Below are 24869 nucleotides of genomic sequence, written 5' to 3' on the forward strand. Positions count from 1 at the left end.
TAATCAATACTAGTTTTTTTTTTAATTTGTTTTATTTAAGGAAATGAAGACTTGCCCAAGATCACACAGCTAGGTAGTTGTGTCTGAGGCTGGATTTCAACTTAGGTCTTTCTGACTCCAGGACTGGCACTTTATCCACTGCACCACCTAGCTGCTGCAACTAGTTTTTGCTAACTGCTCTTTAAAATCTAATTTGAGATCTGTAGTCGTGTTCATTTTTTTCTTGACTTTGTTTATTTCACTCTGTATCAGTTCATGTAGAACTTCACATTCATCATTTCTTACAGCCTAATTGTATTCCATTACATTCACACAGCTAATTCTAATTCTTTTCATCTTTTTCCTTGATATTCTATTTTTTTTTGTTTTTTCCAGATGAATTTTGTTAGCAGTTTATTAAGTTATCCTTTTGGTAATTTGATTGTTATAGCATTAAAAATGTAAAATTTGTAATGTTTTATTGGCTCAGTGAAACCATGAACGTAATATTCTTCTAGCAGCTCTTTAGGTTTCAAGGAATAAAGTCCTTCTGATTAAAATGCGTAGAACTTTTTCTCTAGGAATTCTACATCTGAGTATAATCCAGATTTAATAGGCAAAGTAGAACAAACTTCTAATATTTAAAGATCATAGAGGAGGAAACAGTCTTTAATTATGTATATAGCTATATATAAGCATAATATATGGATATATGCATGTACGTATTTTTAGCAAGTAATATAATTTAATTTACATTTTCCAGAGAAAGGATTGTACTTACAATTACCTAATTCTAATAAGCAAAAATATCCTTTGAAACAGTGTAAGGGAGGTTTTATATATATTGAATAAGGGACTATGGAATGAATTGGCAGTAACAGTTTAAAGATTCCTGCAACAGATTGTTTATGGGCAGAATATTTTTAATAGGTGATCAAAAACCTTAAGTGAGAAAACCTTCAAGAATAAGTACATTAAAATTCTTTGAGAATCTGGAAAAGAAATGTCACTAAACCAGTTTTTTCTTTCTACAGGGATTTTTTGGTTCCTCCTGATGATATCTACAGTTTGGGAAAACACATTTGTAAAGTACAAGTTAAATTTTAAAAGGCACAGTTCAAGTTGAAAGGTAACCACTTTGGGGATATAATTTCTGAGCCACAGTATGCATAGATGTCATATTTTGTTTTAATTTTAAGACTAGTCCAGCTGTCATTACAATTTTATTTATTTATTTTTTTGTTATATATTTTTCCAAGATCTCCAAGGGTTTGAGGGAATTTGGGACACAACTACCCAAATTCTAGGAGTGGGGTATGTATTCATCTAGGTCCCTGAGGAAAATTGTGGCAGGAAGGTTTGTGTTTTATCGCAGTAGGAATTGGGAATGAAGGCAAGGAAGTGGAAAAATAGGATGTATAAATATCTCAGAAAGAACAGAAGATTTAAGGGTGTTACTCCAACCAAGTTCAATATCTCATCTCTCCTTGGGACCATATAGCTTCTTGTCTTTGCTGGGAGATATTTAAAACTCTTAGAAGCCCTGCTTTCCCTAAAAATCCTGGTGAATTTGTCACCTTTTAGAGAATTCTTTTCCTGAGTCATCTGGTTACTAGGTTCCATATTTCCCCTCCTCCCCCAAATGGCTACATAATGTTTACTTATTTCTATACATAATTTTATCCTTCCAGTAGAATGTAAGTCCTTGAGTAGGAATTATTGATCTGTGTCTTTTTATTCTCAGTTCCTGGCACAATGCCTCCTATCAAAAACCTAGTAAATGTTGAATCTGTTCCAAGATGTCTTAGATACCTTTCTTTCAGAATGCAGGCCTTACAAAATTACTTATTTTTGTAATTAGAACCATTCTTGATCATTCAATAATGTATTTGTTGAAAGTAAAATCCTTTAAAAATGGTTTCTATTCCTAGATGGATCATATTTTGAGAATTTAAAAGTTGAGGGAAAATTTCAAACCATTAACCTGCTTTTTCCTTATGGTTTTTTTTTAAAGGGAAAGGTGGTACTTCAATTTTTGGAGTGATATTTTAAAAGTCAATGATCTATACCATGAATTTAGGAGAACTTTCAGAGGTCAAATGAAAATTTGGACTGTTGGGTTCAAGTTCAAGTTCAAGACTATCATAATGGAAATTTTTTTAGTCATATCCCCATCCCCCAATAGAATTTTTTAGTTTGATAAATAAGGTTCCCGTTGGTAGTAAATTCAATTCAAATATTAATCTCCTTTCTCTGCTAAGGATCCAGAGTGCTGAAGATACAAAGACACAAGAGAAACCTCCTCTATCCTTAAGGTGCTTAGGTATAAATATATATACAGGTAATTATAAGATACAGTTTGAACAGGGAACACTAACAATTGAGGGATTCAGAAGGTGTTTGCTAAAGTGATATGAAACTTGAATTTGCTTTATATTTTTGCTATAGTGGACCCCTCAAATCAACTGAAAAAATTAATGTACTTTACACCAACATCTTAAATTTTGACTGGAGAGTAATGTAGGTATTAAGAACTGAAATGGTTTTGTTATCTCTCATAACCTTTAAGATAATTTTCTTTAAACACATAGATTAGTTTGATCCTTATAATAGTTATTTGTAGAGTATGTGAGTTCCTCTTCACAGTTCCCAGGAATTCTGGTTTTTTTATGCATTTAGTTATTGGCAAATGATATATCCCTTTGTTCAATTTGAGGAAACCTAATTGCAGCAGGTTTTTGGTTATTTGATTAATTTTTTAAGGTGAATTAATTTGGGAAAACCACATTTGTAAGTTTCTTAATTTTCATCAAATATTTGAGTTAATGTCTACTTTATAAGTAAATAATAGTATAAAAACAATATGCTATTTATACACATACTTACATACTTATTTGTGATCTAACACTTGTTTTTTTCCATAGGAAATATTGTAGTTTTTAAGAAAATTTTTTTTTCTTTCCTTTTTTTTGCTTATGGATTTAAAGTGAAATCAGTATCCTGTGTGCTTGTTGCTTGGATTTTTAAAAAATTAATAAAAACATTCATAACAAAAAGTTTTGGCAGTTAAGACATGAGTTGTGGAAATGAGTTTGTGGAAACTTTAAAAAAAATTGGCTATCCAAAGAGTGATAATCTTAATGGAGAAGATTTTGACTGGTTGTTTGAAACTGATGATAATAAACCTTTTTTGGAGTGGTTTTGTAGAAATGTAAATGAACAGCATGTATTGACTGAAAAAGAACTGCAGGCTTTTAGCAACCTTCAGAAATCTGGCAGACCCATCCTAGAAGAACAGGCATTGGATGAAGTTCTTAAAACTTGTAAAACTTCTGATATGAAACCATCTACTTTGGAAGGAATTGAGCTAGAGAAATTGGAGGCTGAGCTCCAAGCTCTTCAGAAATTAAAAAATTTAAAAATTCAGCGTCGTAATAAATTCCAGTTGATACTTACAACAAATAGTCATAGATCACTGCAGTTAAATGCTAAAGAAGAAGAGGTCACTAAAAATCTGAAAGAGAGCCAAGGATTTCTAAATGCAGTAAATATCAAGATAACTAATCAGCTTCAAGATCTTATTGATGGAGTTGAGAAATTGACATCATTCTTTAGTTGTTCAGAGACAAAGCCAGGTACAACTCCATCAGTGTTTTTATCTCAACTTGCCTTGGAAAATTATTTAAGCCAAGAAGGACAAAGTACTGTAGCATTAGCCTTGTATACCAAAAAACATTTCTTTCAAGGTATACAGGAGCTAGTTGAAAGTTCAAATGAAGAAAATTTTCAGCTTTTTGATATACAGACACCGTCTGTTTGTGGTGATGATGATAATGAAGCCCGTGAGGAGAGGCGGCATGAGCTGGCTCAGCTGCAGCTGGCCTTTGTTTGTGCCCAACATCAGCTAATTCAATTGAAAGCAAACGAATGTAGCCTTCGGTCACGTATAGAATGGGCAGAACAGACTCTTCAAATCCTGGCTAGCAAGGTAAGCAGAAAAATTAATCTTATCTTTTAAGGAGAAAAATGTAGAAAATGCTATCAAATTATTAAAAAGGAGAGGTAGTAGGTAATTGTATTTCCTTATTGCCAGTTTTTCTAATGAATAATCACTATCTGCTAGTCTTTGAAAATTTTACAGTGATCATGTATTTAACTTTAAATATCAAAACCAAATTAATGTTCATTCATAGTTAAAAATAAACTTTTGAGAGATCATGCTTCCCAAGAACAGGCAAGCTTCCTAAAAATGAACTTCTACATAATGTGTTTTAATAAAGCCATGTGTGTTCTTTTACTTGTCTCTTATTCTATTGACTAATTTTGATATTTTTATAGGCGTTTTATTTTTATGTGGTCATTGTGTGTGTGTGTGTGTGTGTGTGTATGTATAATCTGGTTTTCTTTGCTTCACAATATGGAATATCTTTACAAATTTTTTTAGGTTCTTCAGATGTATCATTTTTAGTAGTTCTGCAGTATATTCCATTTTACCACTACACTATAACTTACTAGCCATTTGCAAACTATTAAATATTTATGTAGTTTACAATTTTTTGTAATCAGAAATGTTAACTCTGTCTCTTACTCACACAAATACATGCATGTACCCCATTTATGAAACTTCTTTTATGATGTATTCTCAATAGAGATCATTGGACCAAAGGGTATATTTTTGTGACTCCTGTGTACCACCAGTTTGTGCTCTAAGGAGATTCTGTTACTCTGCAATTCCACCCACAGTGTATGAGACTACCTATCTTTCCACAGGTCCTTGGGTATTGAGTTTTGTCACTTTATTTTTGCAAAAAAAAAAAAAAAAACCCAAACCCTCAATTATCCTTTATTAACTGAAGCCAGAAATATTGAGGATTCTGGTCTCAGTCAACTTTCATTAATTTGAACTCTACTAATTTGGAATTTGTGAATATTCAAATATGAGCAGAGCTGGAATTTGCCTTTAAAAAGAATAGTGGTATTGTTTTTTATTGTACATTGTGGATCTTCTGTTTCTATAGTGACCTTTGTTACATAGTAGCTGGGTATATAGTATTTTTACTAGAAGTTTTTAAAATAGTAACAATGTCCCAAAACATGTACAAAAGGTTATGATAATGTCCATCAGAAAAGTATTAAATTCATTGAATGATATAGATTAGCACTACTGGGAGAGTTCTTTCTTCACTTCAGAGAACAAAGCAATTTAAAATGTTTAACCAGTCTCCATTTGCATATAATTAATGTACTAATTACAAAGGATCATGCCTTTTACTTGAAAAAGGCCTTGGCAGACCTCGTTAGCTTTATTTTGAAGTATTACTTTATGTATTAAAATAATTTTAAAAGTAAATAATCAGTATCAAAGAAGCCTTTCCTCTAATTCCATATTTTTTGCTTTCTAACTAATTTGTTTTCAGACTTCATGATTTTTTTGACAGTATATTTGCTTTATTTTAATAACAAATTAATTCATTTCCTGAATTCATACCAAATGATAGTATAGGTTGGAAGTCAAAATGGAAAATGAGAAGTTTAAATAATGTCTGTTTTTGAAGTTCTGAAAGATTTATAAGTGTGTTGTTTTTCTTTGTGCAGGCTATGGGCAAAGAAGATTTAGAGGCTAAAATTTCTAGATTTAGCAGTGAGAAACTAAAACTTGAAGAACAAATCACCCAACTGAATAATAAAACATTGCCTGCTGTGGTAAAAGAAAATGCTCAATTACTGAATATGCCAGTTGTGAAGGGAGATTTTGATCTGCAGCTTGCTAGACAAGACTATTATACATCAAGACAAGAATTAGTTCTTAATCAGCTGATAAAACAGAAGGCAGCTTTTGAACTTCTGCAGCTAGGTTATGAAATTGAATTGAGAAAGCATCGGGATACTTACCGGCAACTTGAAAGCTTGACTCAAGAACTTAGTCAAAGTAATACTGTACTCCATCAGCGATTAGAAATGTTAGCTGACCCATCTATATCTCATCAAACCCAACCAAGGAATACTATTGATGCCAAGGATTGTTCTACTCATAGGTATGTGCCATGATTATGCTGTCACATTGATGATTTAAGGGACCTTTATAAGCAACAAACAGTGGAATTTTATATTTTCTGTATCTTTCAGTTAGTTGTCTGACTAAAGATTTCTACTATAGAATATTATTTCTGGAAAAACTGCAGTTTTTTCTCACAAGAGGCAGCATGATATAATGCATAAAGAACTGACCTTGAAATCAGTTAACCTTATTTTAAGTCTTATTGATGAGCATGGTACAAAACTTGTGGTCTCCAGGCTGGTGCAACTGAACAGATAAAAATGTCATTGGGATGTGTTTAGCAAAATAAAATATAGCACAACATAGTTACTATTATTTTGTAAGGGATACTTCTGTTTAAGTTTGATACTGATTTAGGCAACTCTTTTGTTTTCTCAATTTCCCACATTAAAAAAAAAAGGTACACTACCTTTCTTTTTTTTTAGTTTTTTTTTTTTTTTTTTTTTTTTTTTTGGTTAGGCAAATGGGGTTAAGTGGCTTGCCCAAGGCCACACAGCTAGGTAATTATTAAGTGTCTGAGACCGGATTTGAACCCAGGTCCTCCTGACTCCAGGGCTGGTGCTTTATCCACTGCACCACCTAGCTGCCCCTACACTACCTTTCTTAGAAGCTTGTTGAAGTCTGAGGGTGGACTTTGCATGTGCTTCATTAAGACTTTCTATCTTTTGTACAGATTGTGCTGTTGAATCATATCCTACTCTCTGTGACCTCCTTTGGGGTTTTTTTGGCATTTGGAGTAGTTTGACATTTCCTCCTCCAGCTTATTTTTCAGATGAGGGAAAAAAAGGTTAAATGACTTGCCCAGGGTCTCATAGTTGGTAATCTTCCAAGGCTAGATCTTCATATCTTCCTCTCCAGGGCCAAAACTTTTATCTTTCACCCAGGAAAGGACAACTCACTTCAAAGCCAATTTGTCCGGGATGGGATGAATAATAACTCACACCTCTATATTTCACTTGCACTTTTGCAAAGTACTTTCACTACGATCTTGTGGAGTAGTTAGTGCAAGTATTTTTTAAATGGTATAACTGAGACTGAGGTTAAGTGATTGGGCTCTTGCCAGCTAATAAGTGTTTGAAGAGGGATACAGTTATATCTAAGATTTGGTAGAAAATGGAAACTGGGTATTCATGTACTGCTTCTGTTGAATAATATAGCTGACAGCTATCTTGATTTCATAAAAACTATCTTGACTTAGATTCAGTAACAGATGAGTAAATTATTTTTTTATTATTTTAGTATTATCCTCAAACCAGTCCTTAATATGATGTTGTTCTGCATTTAAGAAAATGTTGACTTTACAATTGTATTCCTATTAATCTTATAATTTTAAAAAATACTTTTTTAGGCTTTATCAACTTTTAGAAGGGAAGAATAAAGAACAAGAGTTGTTCAGAACATATGAAGGCCTGGAAGAAATGGCTCAGAAACTGAAGCAAGATGTTTCTTCTGTACAAGATCAACTGGCAATAGTAGCTCAAGAGCATTCTCTTTTTCTGTCCAAATTGAATAATGGTGTGGATATGCTTTGTGATACTTTGTATTGTGGAGGAAACCAGCTTTATCTTAGTGATCAGGTACGTATTGGTTTACACAGATCTTTGCATGTAGGAGGCACATAATTTTTTTTTTGTATGTGTTATAGTTAATATAATAGTGATGTTTTATACTTAAGACTTTCAGACATATCTAGAGACACATTAGGATAGTGCAACTTAAATTTTTTTTATATATCTTCTCTGTATTCAGGTTTGTTAAAGTTGTTCTCATAGGAGACTTTTTTAATATAGATTATATTAAATTTTGAATTTAGTACTGTAAGGTACTCTATAGTCTGTTTAGTCAATCTTCATTTTGTATGTAAGGAAACTCAGGCTGCAAGAAATGAAGTGACTTCTATAAAGTCGCATAAATGATTCTGTATGTTTAAACTGAGAGGAATTTTAATTTGATGATTAGAAGCAGCTACTGTTTAGACTAGAATTAATTGACAATTAGAATTGTCCAAAACTGGAGTGAGATACCTTGGGAGACATCAAGTTACTGGTCATCTTCAGGCATATGTTAGAATCACTTAGGGATTTTGAGAAAGGATTTAGACTTTAAGGAGGATAAGGATCTTACAGTGACCTCTAACATGCTTTTCTATTTCTAAGATGCTGTGATATTATGTAATCATGTTAATGGCAGTAAAGAGTTTAATTAAGTGCAATAGGTTACAATATGAAATTCTGTTAATAAATATTTGAAAAGAGATTTACTTTGGATAATTCATCAAGTAAACAAGGGTCTGTACAGGGCAGAGATCATTACACTTGGAGTTAGGAGACTTTATTCTAAGCGTGGCTTTCCCACTAATTAGCTTTGTGATTTTGAGCAAATAAATCATTTAACATTTGTGAGCCTAAGTATCCTTATCCTTAAAATAGATTTCCTCCAGTTTGATACTAGATAATCTCTATGGTCCCTTCTAATTCTTATGTTTTTAGTCTGCATGCCTCAAAAGTTGATTGCTACAAATTTAGAACACATTAAATTATACATTGTAATTTGTACTACTAAGTACTTAAACTGAAGAATTGTGGCACTAATAGTTAAGTCTTTGAAATTGCTTCCCTTTAAATTAAATTTTGTCTTTATGTCTAGGCTTTATGTGTTACTGAAGTGTATGTATATTTTTCTTCTAGGGATTAAAAGAGCAGTTCCATCAAGTTGACTCTCATTTGAAAAAACTAAATCATCTGCTTATGGATATTCTTGCTAATGTAAAGGCAAAGAGAAGAATTTTAGCATCAGATAAACTATATCAAATGGAACGAGAATTATATGTGTATTTTTTCAAAGATAAAGAATATTTACAGAATATTGTGGAGAATTTAGAGCATCAGTTAAAGATTACAACTCTTGGTCTTGAAGATTGAAAATGAATTATTGAAAACCAGATATTCATTATTATATTCATGATATGAAATGTGTACTATTCTGACTTATATTCGGAGGGGCATTTTTTTTTGTTTCTCCTTACGCAATATACTGGTCCAGAGTACCAGCAGCTTTTAGGAGAGGAGTTTTTGTCTTGTGAAAGGAGCACAGGTGGTCTTTTTCTGTTTCCCCCAAGGGGAAATAAACCATGCAGTTACATTGTAATGGGAATTTTATAATGTTCAGTTAGATTTCATTAGTGTTTCATTTTGTCTTTTTTAAATGGAAAAGTCAAACATTTAAAATAATAGAAAATTTATACAAGTCGGCATAAAAAAGATAAACTTTGATATATACAATAGAACCATGTCTTCATTTGGCTATGAAACATTTTTCATTTATTGAATCTAAAAATAAGTATAATAATTACAATTCCTATTTATATGGCACTTGATGGTTAGCAAATTGATTTTCCTACATTATCTCATTTATTCACATCACTACTGAGGTATGTGGTGTACAATATTATTATTATTTCTGTTCTACAGATGAAAAAACTGAGGCCTTGAGAAGTTGTGACTTGGCTAGGTGTTATAGTTAGTAAAGGACTGAATTGGGCATTGAACCCAGGTCTTCTAATGCAATATCCATTGTTATTTTGTATTCCATTATAACTGCTTTTCTTCTTAGAATTTGGGAATGATGCTAGGTTTTTCAAGAGGAGACTGCCATGTTGTTAATTTTGCACTGGTGATGATAAAATAATACTCTCATTGCCCTTTATTGCCTTAGAGCGTCCCTTTATATAACTTCTGTCCACCCTGCATCATAGGGAAAAGGACTCTGGGGCTCGCATATTTTAACTTCTTAATGTATAATAGGCATTATGGGACTGATGGAACAGTACAGAGATTGACAGTAATTCTTGTGACTTATAATAGGTCTCCTGGATAAATCTCAAAAGTCCATAATAAGGAATTTTTCAGAGAATATATATTCAATTGTCATCTCCTTTTATCAATCCTACTGAAGTGAAATTCAATATATAGGGTTACTGTATACAAAAGGATACCAATATAACATTTTTAAGAATCAAGAAAGCATTTAATATTTGCAGTAGAGTCCTTTAAAATAATTCAAAGAAAATTAGTCATCATTATTGCAGATATTGAATGCTCACTTTTTATATCTATTGTGTTCCTTGTGGTTTTATAGATTTTGTCATGGGCATAGTCACCGTGTTTAGGAATGTGCCTTATCTGCTTACATAGTCTTTAAGAATATTCCATATCTGCTTTTAATCTGGAATAATAGCGTAGTTCTTTTAGCTTTTTCCTAGTCTTTATGGAACTATTGATTTCTACATTGTAATCATGATGGAAAGTTTAAATTCAGTTGATATGTATAGCCCTTTTAACCTGAATTTTTTTTGTTACTGTAATTGCTCATTATTATAAAGAAAAATTGTTATTAACTTTTGAACAATTTATAACCTAAATATTGGTATTCCTAAATCAATAAATGTTATCCACAAACTTAAAACTAGCTGTCCTTCTACATATCTCCAGATTTCCTTCTTGAATTTTCCTAATTTTCAATTGTGCCTCTAAGGAATCAACTACACACACATACCACATTCCATATTAAGAGTAGGAGTGGGGGCAGCTAGGTGGCGCAGTGGATAAAGCACTGGCCCTGGAGTCAGGAGTACCTGGGTTCAAATCCGGTCTCAGACACTTAATAATTACCTAGCTGTGTGACCTTGGGCAAGCCACTTAACCCCATTTGCCTAGCAAAAAAAACTAAAAAAAAAGAGTAGGAGTAGTACGAGCTGGTATTTATATATTGTTTTAAAGTTTGCCAAGCAGTTTACACATACTGTCTCTCTTAATCTCAAGAGTTAACCTATGTGGTAAGTACTGCAGCTGTTTTTCCCCAATTTTCAAATGAGAGAATAGGCTCAGAGACATGCACATGTCTTTATGTCAAATGCAGCATTCCTTTTACTTAAGTGTGATACGAACTTTTTGGCATGCTTAATTAGCCTTCTAGAATTGAATTTTGCTGACTAGAGATGACGGATTTTTTTTCCATGACAGCTTTTAGTATTTTTCCCTATCTTTAGTTATCCATCTGGGTCAGCAATATGAGCTCAAGCAAGTGAGCAGTTGGTACCTGGCATGATGGATGTAAAGTAGAGCAGGAGTTAAGAGGGACAAAGAAAACTCAAATATAATGCTATTTATTTTATCTAAATTCTCTTTGAAGATTAGCTCTTTTGTACTTCAGTTAATAAAGTTTAGTGAATAGAGCACTAGATTAAACCTTAAATTGCTGAAAATCCTGTTTTTTGCTATACAGCTAACTGATGCATCATTTGTCGAAATTGGGTCATTTAACCTCTACCCTAATCTCTTTGGGTTTGTTTATATAATGTGGCTAATTGACATATGTCCTGTGGATAATGATATTAAAAGGTTTAGTGTACAAATTTGTTTGGCTCAAATAATTTAGCTGTTTTGTTTCTAATCCTACTGCCCTGTTAATTAATACACATTGTTTTATGTTTAGGATTTATATGAAAAAATATGGAAAATTATGAGGGAAATGTAGGTTTTGACTTCTCTAAGATGCCGTTATCAAATGTTGCCCAGAGGATTATGGCAGCCATGCATTCATTTGATTTAGTGGAAATTAAGAATTTCAGAGAAAATGAAAAAAGTGAGTAATTTTATATAAAGTTTTGAAGTTTCTTAGTTAATTTGAATTTTAAATACTTCTGACAATAGCTCTTAAGTAAAAATATACAGCAAAAAACTTGTGTTGGAGAAGCACCAGATAAAAACATTAAATTTCTTTTTAACTCATCAAAGCCAAACATCAATCTTTTTACAGTTTGATGCTGTTTGAGCTTTTGAATCTCTTGTTTCTCTATTACTTCTGCTCTTGGACTTTTAAAAAAATCTTTCCTATGCTAGGTAGTTTATTCTCTGTTTATGAAAAGGGATAAATGTTTATGGACTTTTGTGGGTACCTATGGGTTATTTTCTAGCTTTCAGTCCTGGATTTATTAATTGAACTCCATAAGCTAAGATTCACATTTAACCTTCCTCAAAAATCTTGACTTCTTTTGAAGACCTTAGTTTGAATTTTAGCCCTGATTTTGACTAGCTTTGTAATTTTCTGTGACTCATTAACTTCTCATGAGTGCCACATATAAAATGAGAGATCTGGCTGTATGAACTCTTAAGGTTCCTTCTAGTTTTAAAATTTGGTATTCCTGTGAAATGGAATTCCTTGAACGAGATCATTAGCGGAGCTAGGTTTCAAAGTAGATTGAGTGTGGGACCCAGAGTCAGGAAGATTCATCTTCCTGAGTTCATATCTGGCCTTTGGACACTTAATAGCTGTGTGACCCTGGACAAGTTTTCTCATCTGTAAAATGAGCTGGAGAAGGAAATGACAGTATATTTGCCAAGAAAATGCTAACTGGCATATGAAGAGTTGGATATGGTGGACAAACATCAGTAACCTCATGGAAATAATTATCAGTGTGTATAGTAACTCATCCATTATGTACTGTTCCATAAATATTTTTAAGTTAATTTTTTATAAAAAGTTAAAAAGGGGGAGGCGGCTAGGTGGCACAGTGGATAACGCACCGGCCCTGGAGTCAGGAGGACCTGAGTTCAATTCCGACCTCAGACACTTAATAATTACCTAGCTGTGTGGCCTTGGGTGAGCCATTTCCCATTTGCCTTGGAAAAAAATCTAAAAAAAAAAAGTTAAAAAGGGGGCAGCTAGGGGTGGCTAGGTGGCACAGTGGATAAAGCACTGGCCCTGGAGTCAGGAGTACCTGGGTTCAAATCTGGTCTCAGACACTTAATAATTACTTAGCTGTGTGGCCTTGGGCAAGCCACTTAACCCCATTTGCCTTACCAAAAAAAAACCCCCTAAAAAACAATGCAAAAAAAAAGGTGGGGCAACTAGGTGGTGCAGTTGATAGAGCACTAGCCCTGGAGTCAGGAGGACCTGAGTTCAGATCCAGCCTCAGACACAGCCTAGCTGTGTGATCTTTGCCTTGCAAAAACAAAACAAAAAAATTATCTAATTATTCTTCCCCCTCCCAACCATTAAAAGAAAAAACCTCTTGTAACATGAGCATAGTTAAGAAAAACTAATTCCTCCTATGATGTCTCAAAAAAATATATCTCAGTTTATACCCTAAATTCATCATCTCTGTCAGAAAACTTGTTCTATAGATGTTAAAAACACCAAATATTTATACAGAGTCATAACTAAATGCATGGGTTACCAGAGATAATTCTTCTAATAAAACAATTTAAGTTAGGAAATTGGAGACTGTCAATATTTGTGATTTCAGTATCAGTAAGGAATAAATATAATTGAAGTACTATGGCCACGATTATATTACAAAGGAAATGATCAAGATTTCATGACTGATTATAAATATAAACAGAAGGATATTGCAAGTGTCTTAGGCAGTATGTAAAAGGACAGAATTTGGGGACAGGCTTTGACTTCAAAGTCTGTCTTACCTCCTAGGAACTTGAGCAAGTTAATCTCTCAGGGTTTCAGTTTCCTCATCTGCAAAAAGAAGAGGGGCCTGGAATAGATATTCTTTGTATTTAATAGCTTTAAATTCTGTAAGTTTTTTCATCTCTTTGTCAGATATCTTTGACTTCGTTTTTTTTTCTTGAAGCTTACTACTAAGTGATTGTATTTTTAGTTACTTGGATTCTAAGGTGAAATAGAGATCTGGCTATATCTTTTGGTGTGTATCCATCATTGTGAAGTCAGTATATTGAACTACATCTACTTGTCCTAGAAGTAGATTGTCTAGAGTAATAATTGATTAGGAGAGGGGTTAAAATTATATACTTAGGCCAGAAAGCCACCAGAAAAACTTTTCTGAAGGGAAAGGATTATGAAATTTTTCCTCTAGTGAACTTGAAAACTTAGAATATTTATGGTTTGGTTGGCAGTTCTGTTATTTCATTGTCAATGGGTACTTGATACAATATTATATACAATTGTATTTGATCTAATGTCAATATAAGAATTCTTATGATTAGACCAGTGCAGTCTGTCTTTGGGCAAATTCTGCCAAGTGAGATAGGCTTTGATTATGGGCTCTATGTTGTCTGAAAACAGGTTTGTGGAGTAATATACAGAGACTTAGAGTTAGGAAAATATGTGTTCAAGACATATTTCAAACACTTGGGACAAATCATGTAATTGGGGATATTTGCATCTCTCGCAAGGTTGTGATGAGGATTAAATAAGAAAGTGTGCTTGGTATGTCTTCAAGTCCCCTTTATATAGGAACCAACAGAGATACTCCATTTCTCAAAACTAAAATAGTATGGAGATGACCAACTCTATGTGACCTATTTCTGGCTTCTGGCTTCTGGCATCGAGAGACCTGAGATTGGTTTCTGTCTCTGACCCATGCTTGCTGTATGTCCCAGGATAACCATTCAATCTCTGTCTTTTTTCCATGCCTATAAATTGGAGATAATACCTGGCTTTCTTACTTCATGAGGTTGTTGTGATAAGAGCACTTTGCAAGCTATAACACAGAATAAAGGACAGTTGCTAGTCTTAGATGAAATACTCTTAGAATCAAGACTACCTGCATAACTTATTCCCCAAAAGTGTTAGGTCAATGTCAAATTGAATGGAGTATTCCCAGGAATATGTCTTTGGTTTTATGATCAACATTTTTTATTCCACTGATACTTACTACCTGTATGACACTTGAATAAGCCTCTTAACCTCCACAGATCTCAGTTTGTTCTTTTGTAATGAAGGATTTGCACTAGATGACTGATAAGAGCTTTTTTTCCCTCTAGAACTATTTTCCTATATTCCTGTTATAACTTAGATGAAGCCATAAAAGCCATAAAAGGAAATATGTAATATTTCCAAATGACCAATGCTGGGAGAGTTGAATGACAGAATCCCCCAATTTTTTTTAACGGGTTAGAATAATACCATTAATAAAATGGAATTTAAAAGATTACCCTGCAATTAAATCAACTTCACAAGTATTGTAAGGTATGCTTCATATGAAAAAGATTTTGGGTATTTAATGAACTTCAAATTCAACATGTGTCAATAGTATGATGTTATCCAAAAAAGCTAATGTTATCTAAGTCTTGAAGAAAAGCTTAATGCCTAAGAGATGTTCTAATTGTGTGTACTTTTTCCTGGTCAGACCTCTTCTGGAATACTGTGTTCAGTTTTTGGTGCTGTATTTTAGGAAGGGCATAAGCAAATTAGATCATTTTCCAAAGAAGGGTGGTAGGGCTGATGTGAGGTTTGGAGAACATGTCACACAAGACTTGGACAAAGGAACTGGGGATGTTATCCTGTAGAGAATTATTTAGGTGATCATTATGGCTGTATTCAATCTTTGAAGAGGCATTCTGGGACAAAAAAAAAATTAGTCTTGGTTCTACCTTGGCCCTGTAGGATAAGATAACAGAGTAAATTGTAGACTTGATGCAATGACCTCACTTAAGGTCTTTGGGCAAAGGCTGGTAATCATTTGTCAGTGTTGTTTTTTTGTTTGTTTGTTTGTTTGTTTTTTTAGGTTTTTGCAAGGCAAACGGGGTTAAGTGGCTTGCCCAAGGCCACACAGCTAGGTAATTATTAAGTGTTTGAGACCGGATTTGAGCCCAGGTACTCCAGACTCCAGGGCAGGTGCTTTATCCACTACACCACCTAGCCGCCCCCATGTCAGGGATTTTGTAATGGGTTTGTTTTGAGGGGAAAAACTGGATTAAATGGCCATCCTCAAATCCCACTTAAGGTTCTGTAGTGCTTGAGTGACCCCAGTTTGTGCAGATTTACCTCATCCCTCAGATGGCATTATCTTTTTCTTGGCATGTTTCGTTATAGTTTATTGGACAGTCCCAGAGTTTACCTTACGTTGCCAGGATAACTTCCTGATTAAATGATGCAGGCCTCATCCTGCCTTTTTATAGTGATATTTTTCTTTATGGAGAGAGGTTATATGGGTAAGGATGGGAATTGAAGGAGGGATAGAAATAGATGAACATAGAGGTAGACATTTTTCATTAAAATTAATATTTTTAAGATGGTAGATAATCTAATTTGCTTGATATTATTATAGATTAATTTACTTCAATTCAACAAGTATTTAATAAGGAATTTATGTCTGCAAGTAAGCAACCAGTGCTGCAGACTGTTATATTCTTTTAAATAAGTTATAGTCTGAAGTATATGTACTGTAGTATTTTAAAGCTGATATAGTTTTGTAGTGGTCTTAAAAGGAGAATAATGAAAGAAAATCAGAAATCTAATGTCAGGGGAAGTCAGCAGACATTATTTGGGAATCTTGCAGTTAGAACAGATTTGGAATAATTTTGTCTTTAATGTGTTCTTCATCTAATACCAATAAAATAAAAGTTATGACTCAAATAGAATGCATTATTATAGATCATATCTACGCATACCCATATCATTGGTATATGCTATAGTTCATTATGGATAGTCATCTACATAATATTTAATGTTTGTTTTTCAATTCCTTCCTTTTTTTTTTTTGCAAGGCAATGGGGTTAAGTGGCTTGCCCAAGGCCACACGCTAGGTAATTATTAAATGTCTGAGGCTGGATTTGAACTGGGGTACTCCTGACTCCAGGGCTGGTGCTTTAGCCACTGTGCCACTTAGCTGCCCTGTCCTTCATTTTCACAGAAGATCATGACATCAGGGTAGTAATGCCATGACAAGCACATGAATTGGATTTGAGTGAGGGTGTGCTGTGCTAAAGTCACCAGCCTCACTTTCTCCTCTATAATCATTTTAATCCAGTGGCCAGATATGAATCAGGACAACTGGAGATGGCTTTAAATGGGAGGCAATCAGGATTAAGTTAGTTAAGTTAGTCAGTTGTCTGAGGCCACATTTGAGCTCTGGTCCTCTTGACTCCAAGGCCAGTGTTCTATCCACTGCATAGCATTTAAAAATTCTTTTGAAATATTAAATAATTTGGGAATACTGTTTTTAAATAAAACAGATTTAGTTATACCAAAGTTTAGTGTTTTCTAGTATTAAGAGTAGTTTATAAAGGTCTATCAAATTAAGATGACTTTAAGATCACTTAGATATGATGATATTTTCAAATTTCCTTCTTTAGAAACTAAATCTCATTGCCATCTAGTGGGAGCTTTTGGAATTTCAGGAAAACATCTTTTTATCTAAATCTAGGTGACTGATTCCAATTTATCCAATGAATCTTGGAGATGTAAGAGACTTATCTAGTAGTATGACCCCCCTTTTTTACATAGGAGGGAGAGAAAGAATAATAAGGGAAGGGAATAAGCATTATTTAGTGCCTTCTATATGATAGCTGTCGTAGGGATTCTACAAATATTTGATTTGATCTTCACAATAACCCAGTGAGGTTGGTGTTGTAAAGATCCCCATTTTACAGTTGAGGAAACAGACTTGTCCAGGTTTACACAGCTAGTAAGTGTATGAGACTAGATCTGACTTGGTATTCCTGACTCCAGGACCAGTGTGCTAGCCACTGCACTGCCCACCTGCCTAGATAGGTATCTTGTAGCTCAAAAATGAGATGACTTGCCTAAGACCACATAACTGATAAAAATAGAACTTGGATTTGAACGTTTAGCACTCAAGTTTGTCAAATGACCTCATTTTAAATCAAGGAAGCTCAAGGCTAAAAAAGACCTAATATTGTCTGTTTTTATAATTAGAATTATTATAAATAATAATAGCTGGCCTTTAAGATTTATAAAGTTTTATATATAAATATATACAAAAGCACACACATTTACATTCATTTAATTCTTAATTCTGTGAAGTATTTGGTATTATTTATCTCATTTTTTAGATGAAGGTTCACTTAAGCTTGTGAGAAAATCAATGTTATTCAATTATGTCGTCTATATTTTCCAGTCTCTGAATGCCTATTCTTGCTATTTATAATGTGCTTTGTTTTTTAATTATCTAATGTCTTTTAATGTACATGAAGCTTTTAGTTTGATGAGATGGTGAGCTTCTTGAGAGTAAGAATCAATGCCTTCTGCTTCTTTATATTTTCCTGTCCAGGCTCCTTCTGACTCCCAAGTAGCACCAGATCGAAGTAGCACAATCCTATCGATTAGGAGTGGAACCAAGAACCTTTCATAGGCTTTTTTTCTTTTTTCCCCCCTTTTTGCAAGACAGTGGGGTTAAATTACTTGCCCAAGGTCATACAGCTAAGTATAATTAATAAGGGTCTGAGGCTGGATTTGAACTCAGGTTCTCCTGACTCCAGGGCCAGTGCTCTAGTCACTGTGCTACCTAGCTGCCTTTTCATAGGAATTTCAGATGAAATGCATGTCTGAGATAATTTGTTAAAACTTCTCATTTTATGGATGATAAATTCAAGTCAAGAGAGTGTTTTGTCAAGGGTTAACTGGAGCTAGGGTTCAAACTCAAATCCTAAGTCTAAAATCAGTGTTCTTTCTACTGTGACCCACTGCCTTTCAAACACTACTAACACTGGATTTCCTTTGTAATATTAATTTTCATAATAAAGATTATCATCTCTTTTCTCCTTTCTTCCCCTACACATAATTAAATGCTACAAATCAAGTTTCAATTCTTAGTAGAAATCTTTAACTTAGCAAAAAAATCAAGTCTTAGAAGATTATTTAGACATGAATTTTATTGTAGCTTTAGACAAATTGTCACAAAATTTGTATTAGTCTGATTTGATTACATTTTAAAGATATAATTAAGAATTACAGAACAAGAAAATCCTTGTTAGACTTAAATATTTCCTTTAACTATTCGCAAGTTTTCTTTAAAATATAGTACCACCTACATTTTTTTTTGCTGTTAATTTGTTTTTTAATTGCATCTGACTCTTCATGATCCCATTTAAGGCTTTCTTGGCAAAGATAATGAAGTGCCATTTCCTTCTGCAGTTCATTTTCCTGAAGGAAAAACTGAGACAAACTGGGTTAAGTGACTTGCCCATGGTACAAAGTTAGTAAATATGTGAGGCCAGAATTGAACTTCATGAAGATGATGAGACTTTCTCCACAACTTGTATTCTATCTACTTCACTACTTAGCTGCACCACTACCTATATCTAGGATAGAATATTTAAATGCAGATGGCACAGTAGTGATTCATAACAAACATTTCACAATTTAATCTTGATTATCCTTTTTCCAAATGTGGTGATGTGTGTTGTATTAACTCATTTCTGCTTTTTTAGTCATTAAGGCCTGAAGTCATTTAAATGCCTTTATAGGATTTTTTAAAAATAAATTTTAATAATGTATAATTTTTTACTCATGTTATTTGTTTTAGATGAGTCATAAAAATGTAAGATATGTTTTTTGGTTTATTTTGTGGGAATTGGTAAAAATTTGTGATTTTTTTTTAGTGCTTTTTTTCTATGCAGTGATGTGATAGAAATTTTATTGCTTGCTTTCTTGTTACAAATTATAGTTTACACTATTAGGAAATACTTTTGATGTCAATTCTAAATTTTCCCAATCACTAAGATGCTTTTTTGCATTGCAGAAAAACAAAATTATTGAGTTATAATAAGCACTTGGGTAAGAAAGTTTCTGTTTTTCAAGTTTTTGAGCTAGGACTTGTTCTACTTAAAAAGTTTATTTAGACTTCAAGTAAGAAGGTATCTCTAATTCCTCATTTTAGTGATGAAGAAACAAGCTAGAGGTATAGAATGACTAGAGTAAAGGGTTAGACTCGAATTTAGTCTTTTCATTCCCTAGGGAAGGCTTGTTCTCATCCCTCAAGCTATTTGTCAGTAATTCTGCCATTTTTCTCTGTCTGCCTATCTTTGGTATTTAGGAGTTAGATATAGCATCGAGAATAGAATTGGGAGGAGGTGGGGAAAGGGCTTTACTCTCTCTTATCTTTCCATTTCCTCATCTGTGATACGTTGACTTAGCCGTTTGGAAATCCAAATCAGTACAGAAGGATGGACCTAGGACATTGTCCATTGTATTAAAATAATTTCTTACAGTATTTATGGTAGGATAGATGTTTCCAAAGGGTTACTATTTTTTCCTGTTGAGCACTGGAGGGCAGCAGCTATGGGCAAAATACTTGCCTCTGACTACTTGCTGTAGTGTTAGGAAGAATTATACTGCTACCTAAAGTGGTGAGAGCCCTAGCAATCCCTTAAAGCAGTCACTTTTTCTGTACAGTAGCCTAGCACAAGACTTTGTCACTCTGCTTTGGAGTCATCTGAAAAAACCATCCTTGAAAGCAAACCACTGTGAAACCACTTGAAAGCAAAGTCACTGTGCTGACTCTTGATTTGATAGAGCAATATCACTACCAGTGAGAAAGAACACTATTAACATTCCTGTGGACATATTCTCTTTTTAGGTTTTTAATATATTATTTTCCTCAGTATTTTTTTGTATTTCTTTCACCAAAGCTGTTGATTTGGTTTTTATGCTTTTTCTGCATCACTCTCATTTCTCCTCCCAATTTTTCCTCCAAACCCCCTTAATTGCTTTTCAAAATCTTTTTTGAGCTCATCTATAGTCTGGGTCCATTTTCTATTTTTCTTGGAAGTTTTGGATATGGAAGCTTCGATTTTGTCATCTGAGTATGTTTTGATCTTCCATGGGACTAAAGCAGTTCTCTGTGGTTAGATTCTTCATTTTCTGTTGTTTACTCATTTCCTCTGCCCAAGACTAATTTATGGCATTTCTAAGGCGCTGAGTTTTTTGGGGGGAGGGATACCCCACTGGGATCTTTATTCCTCCAAGGTCTTATGCTCTCTTGCCTGTACTTTGATATGTAGATGACCATAGCACTTCCTTCTGTCCTGAGCTGTGAGGAGGGGTCCTGCTCGGCTATCTTAGTATGGAAGGCCAAACTGCAAGCTGGATTTGAGTGTAGGCCAACAACAGAGTCTGCCCCAGGGAGAGCAGAGAAAGTTTTGCAGTCTCCCTTGACCCCCTTACCATCTGTGCTCTGGAGGTGCAGGCTGGTTTCCCCGATTCTCGCTACAGGTTCTACAGCCGCTGCTCCCTCATTCCACATTCATTCTGGTGTAGCAGAATTCTCTGCCTGCCCCTTCAAGCTGTTCCTGGGCTGCACTGTGACTGGGGCTTTGTCCAACTCCTATTCCTGGTGAGACACACCTTTCCTGTGGAGCTTCTAAGTTATCCTGGACTGGGAAAATGTATCACCTCAGTCTTTCTGTGGGTTCTATCCCTATAAATTTTGGCTAGAGTCATAATTTGACAGCTTTTGGAGTTTTTTTGGGCCAAAATTGAACTCAGGTCTTCCTAACTCCAGGCCCAGAGCTCAATCTACTGTATCACCAGTGTTGCAGAGGAGTAAAGAGAAAAGAAATCTTGAAGATTATCATTTACACGTTCAACTTATATGTTTGCACAACAACCTGTATGTAGCAGTCAGTTGTGTTCATATTCCATATTACTTACAGTATGTATAATAGAGTAGCAAGGTTACCTTAGAGTGGAAGGTTTACCTTCCCTTTTTGGGAGATCTGGGAAGGTCTTCTGCAGAAAGTAATATATATCAAAAGTCAGAGGAAGGAAGCAAAGCTATTTTTAGACCTGGGGGAGACAGTGTCAAGTCATAAAGATGAGAGGTAGAGTACTTTAATGTAGGTGTCATAGCTCAAGTGAATAAGGAGGACCTCTTTGGGAATTTATAGAGCCTATGTATTTATTTATGCAAGGTAAATGGGGTTAAGTGGCTTGCCCAAGGCCACACAGCTAGGTAATGACTAAGTGTCTGAGGCCAAATTTGAACTCAGGCTCCTGACTCCAGGGCCGGTGCTCTATCCACTGTGCCATGTAGCCGCCCCAGAGCCCATAGCAATGTTACCCAAATCACTTGCCCTGTTTACCAGACTTAAACCCAAATGACTTTCTGCTGTTTCCATTAACAACTCTACCATCAAAAAATGAATGATCTGCCCTTCATTGAGGTAGTTGTTTAAAAACGAAGACTATATTTTGAGCCCTGAGCATAATTCCTAAAGAGGAGTTGCCAAAAATTTTTAAGCATCTTTGGAGTAAGTGTACAACTTCTCAAGGTGACTAATTTGAAGGGTTTAGCATTCATTTGGTTGTGTGAATGGTAGTCTCTTTGTTAACACAATTCATTACATTATTGTCAGGGTTCATGTCCTTTACTACTTTCAAGTCAGGCTGAGACTTTTTAACTCAGGAGTTTGGATATTTTACATGGACAGATTAAAGGATACTTATTGAGAGTTCTTATTCTGCATTCATTAGAGCTTAGTAACCTTTTAGCATTGCTTTATGTAATTTTTCCCCACTCTTGGATATGTACCCTTCAATCCTTTTCTTAATTACAGCAATAATTCTGTGCAAGGTTATCCAAACTTTTAACTCTTCTGGGTTGCATCAAAACAAAAACTTGTCAAGGGTCGGATAAAAATTTGGACACCCCTACTTTAGTGACTGAATATTGCAGGTTCAGATCTTCCTATGAGACATTTGACAACTTGTTTTTAAATAATAAGCAGTTACTTATGTCTCTCTGTAGACTTTGTATTGAAAGGTAGAAAGGTAGAAAAGGTGGAAAACAAACATTTATTATGTGCCTACTTGTGCTGTGCTGTGCTAGGTGTTTTATAAATATGTCATTTGTTCCTCATAACAATCCTGGGAGGCAGGAAGTGTTATCAGCCCTGTTTTATAGTTGATGAAAATGAAGTAAACAGAGGTTTAGAGTCTTTGCCTAAGATCACAATGCTAATAATTGTCAGGCATCAAATTCAAACTCATGTCTTCCTTATCCAGGCTCAGTGTTCTTTCTTCTGCCTACCCTGTTGACTAGTGTGGAAGCATCACATTATCCTGATGTTTGCCTTATTACTTTTGTTGCTTACCACAGACTTTTCAACTTGACTTGGGTCTGGTATATTTTCCATAAGTATGTACCCTAATACTTTGTTAAAGGCTATTGCTAAATTGAATAATCTTGAATATTTTATTTCAAATATATGAGAAGATTATTATAAGAAAAACCTATTATCTTGAGAATATTTTTAGTGTTTTGTTAGTAATGTGATCATTTTTCATCTCTTCTTTGTCTTAATATTCCACCTTATGTGCTTCTTATTTTTAAAAGATGAGAAGATGGTGCATTATTCCAGAGTAAAAGATACACTTCTAGAAGATAAGGCAAGTATTTCACTGAAAAAAAGGTAGATATTAGAAAGTTTAAATAATTTCTTCACTGAACTTCTGAATAATTTTAAATAGATATTTTAATGTTTTTTATTTACAACTGGGAAGTGATGAAAATACTTTCATACTGAGAAGAATTTAAAGGAATTTTTCATGTAATTATATTACATAAGGATACATTGGATTCTGTAGTTTGAAAGAGTGAGAGTGAATTATAGTAGGATTGAGTTACTAGAAACAGTTATTCATTCTAGGTATATCCTGAACTAAGTATTATATGTTAGAAACATTCTCCATTACATTATGTCACCAGCTTTCTTCTACCATCTAAATGGGCCTGAAATCTTACCTTTTAAATGCTAACCTTTCTTAACTGATTGAATTCATTGAGTTTTTCCCTAACTCAAATTCTTTTTGCAAAATGCATCTCACACACTTTATTCATTGTTCTCTTTAAAAAGTTTTTATGCAAAACATTTTATTATGTGCTGTTTGTGGAAATTGAGCATATTTTTGTGGTGGATATGGTCTTTTTTTGTGCTTATTTTGGCCAAGATTTCATTAGTGTAAGGAATTCTAGGTATGTGTCAGAGGCAAGGCTTGAATCTAACCTAGGGCTGGGTTCTAGTCTCTGTCCACTATGCTATGCTTCCTTTAAGATAGGCATAGTAATATCCTGATAACCTGAAAACCTCATTTAATCACCTTCAAAATAAGAATGTTGAACCATAATTTATTGTATATATGTCCATAGTTATGGAAAACAACTTTTTGATTAAAAAAAATTCCTAGGGTGAAAGAAGAAAAATAAATTATATCAAACACTTTGTTCTCAAAGTTAACTTACATGATTTATATATTCTAAACTCTCAGACACTATTTTTTTTTCCTCTTTTATATGTCTGCTTATATGATTGTACATATTTTAAACATTGTCTTTGCTTTTTAATGTCTGTTTTTCTTTAGTGATTATTTGGACATTTTTTATGTCCCCATAGACTTTTTAGTTGTTAATCTTTTATCATTTTTATATATATCAGTATTTTCTGGTTTGGATTATAAATTCCCAGAGGAAACTATCTGTCCCTGTTATTCATTACATAGGGTATTCAGCATACCATCAAATATATAGTGCATAATTGTAGAGTTTAGAGCTGGTGAACCAGGCTTAGAGAGATAAAAAATGATTAATAGTTTAATGTCACCCAGACAAATCTTGAGATTTTAACCCAAAGGCCTCTCATTCCAAATTTAACCCTTTAGTATTATACCACATGCTCCTTCTATGAATTAGTATTTAGTATATTAGTATTTTCGACAACACATTTTTGTTGTTTTTAATTTAAAAATTTTTAAATTTTTAATTTGACTTGAATTTCCGTATTGATCTGTCTGTATACAGGCTCTTTAAAACTTAAGTATGGCCTATAATCTTGTTCTGAATAAAAGCATATGAATAATAAAGAAAACAACAATGAATAGAAATGACTAAAACATCTTTATTTGAGTAGAAAAAAGTTTTTTAAAATCCTTTCACAATAAATATGTTTTGTAGCAATTACGAATTTTTTGCGTATAGTAATTATTTTTCCTTTCTTTTTTCATTTCTCTATAAATTTATTTTTATTTAGCAGACATTTATTTCCCACCAAGTTTAAAA

General features: G+C 33.8%; 2 protein-coding genes across 8 annotated transcripts in view; both read left to right on the forward strand.

Moving 5' to 3' along the window:
* The first annotated feature begins 1018 nt into the window (after positions 1-1018).
* Positions 1019-11524, forward strand: HAUS3 (HAUS augmin like complex subunit 3). 2 transcript variants are annotated; one of them, XM_074229929.1, is made up of 5 exons: positions 1019-1108; positions 2967-3967; positions 5575-6014; positions 7386-7614; positions 8725-11524. In XM_074229929.1, the coding sequence occupies exons 2-5, from the start codon at positions 3053-3055 to the stop codon at positions 8956-8958; spliced, it is 1818 nt and encodes a 605-aa protein (XP_074086030.1). In that variant the 5' UTR covers positions 1019-1108; positions 2967-3052; the 3' UTR covers positions 8959-11524. The 2 variants fall into 2 exon arrangements, with proteins under 2 accessions (XP_074086030.1, XP_074086031.1); XM_074229930.1 differs by having other exon boundaries at positions 1020-1108; positions 2904-3967.
* The window catches only part of POLN (DNA polymerase nu), a 349980-nt gene continuing 326131 nt past the window's right edge, over positions 1021-24869 (forward strand). Inside the window, exons 1-4 of one of the 6 annotated variants that reach the window (XM_074229925.1) lie at positions 1021-1108; positions 2241-2320; positions 11531-11680; positions 23151-23203. In XM_074229925.1, the coding sequence (XP_074086026.1) occupies positions 11548-11680; positions 23151-23203 (186 nt within the window). In that variant the 5' untranslated portion in view covers positions 1021-1108; positions 2241-2320; positions 11531-11547. Of the gene's footprint in view, positions 2321-8725; positions 8803-11530; positions 11681-23150; positions 23204-24869 lie in introns of those variants that run through there. The other 5 variants (XM_074229926.1, XM_074229927.1, XM_074229923.1 and 2 more) reach the window with 5 other exon arrangements.

The sequence above is a fragment of the Macrotis lagotis genome, chromosome 3, assembly GCF_037893015.1.
Source record: "Macrotis lagotis isolate mMagLag1 chromosome 3, bilby.v1.9.chrom.fasta, whole genome shotgun sequence".
NCBI lineage: Eukaryota > Metazoa > Chordata > Mammalia > Peramelemorphia > Peramelidae > Macrotis > Macrotis lagotis.

Excerpts from the sequence above, each read along its gene's own strand:
- HAUS3 (XM_074229929.1), top strand. The coding sequence starts at position 3,053 with ATGAGTTGTGGAAATGAGTTTGTGGAAACTTTAAAAAAAATTGGCTAT. Across the intron at positions 6,015-7,385 it reads AAGGATTGTTCTACTCATAG|GCTTTATCAACTTTTAGAAG; the intron begins GTATGTGCCATG and ends ATACTTTTTTAG. Across the intron at positions 7,615-8,724 it reads AGCTTTATCTTAGTGATCAG|GGATTAAAAGAGCAGTTCCA; the intron begins GTACGTATTGGT and ends TTTTTCTTCTAG.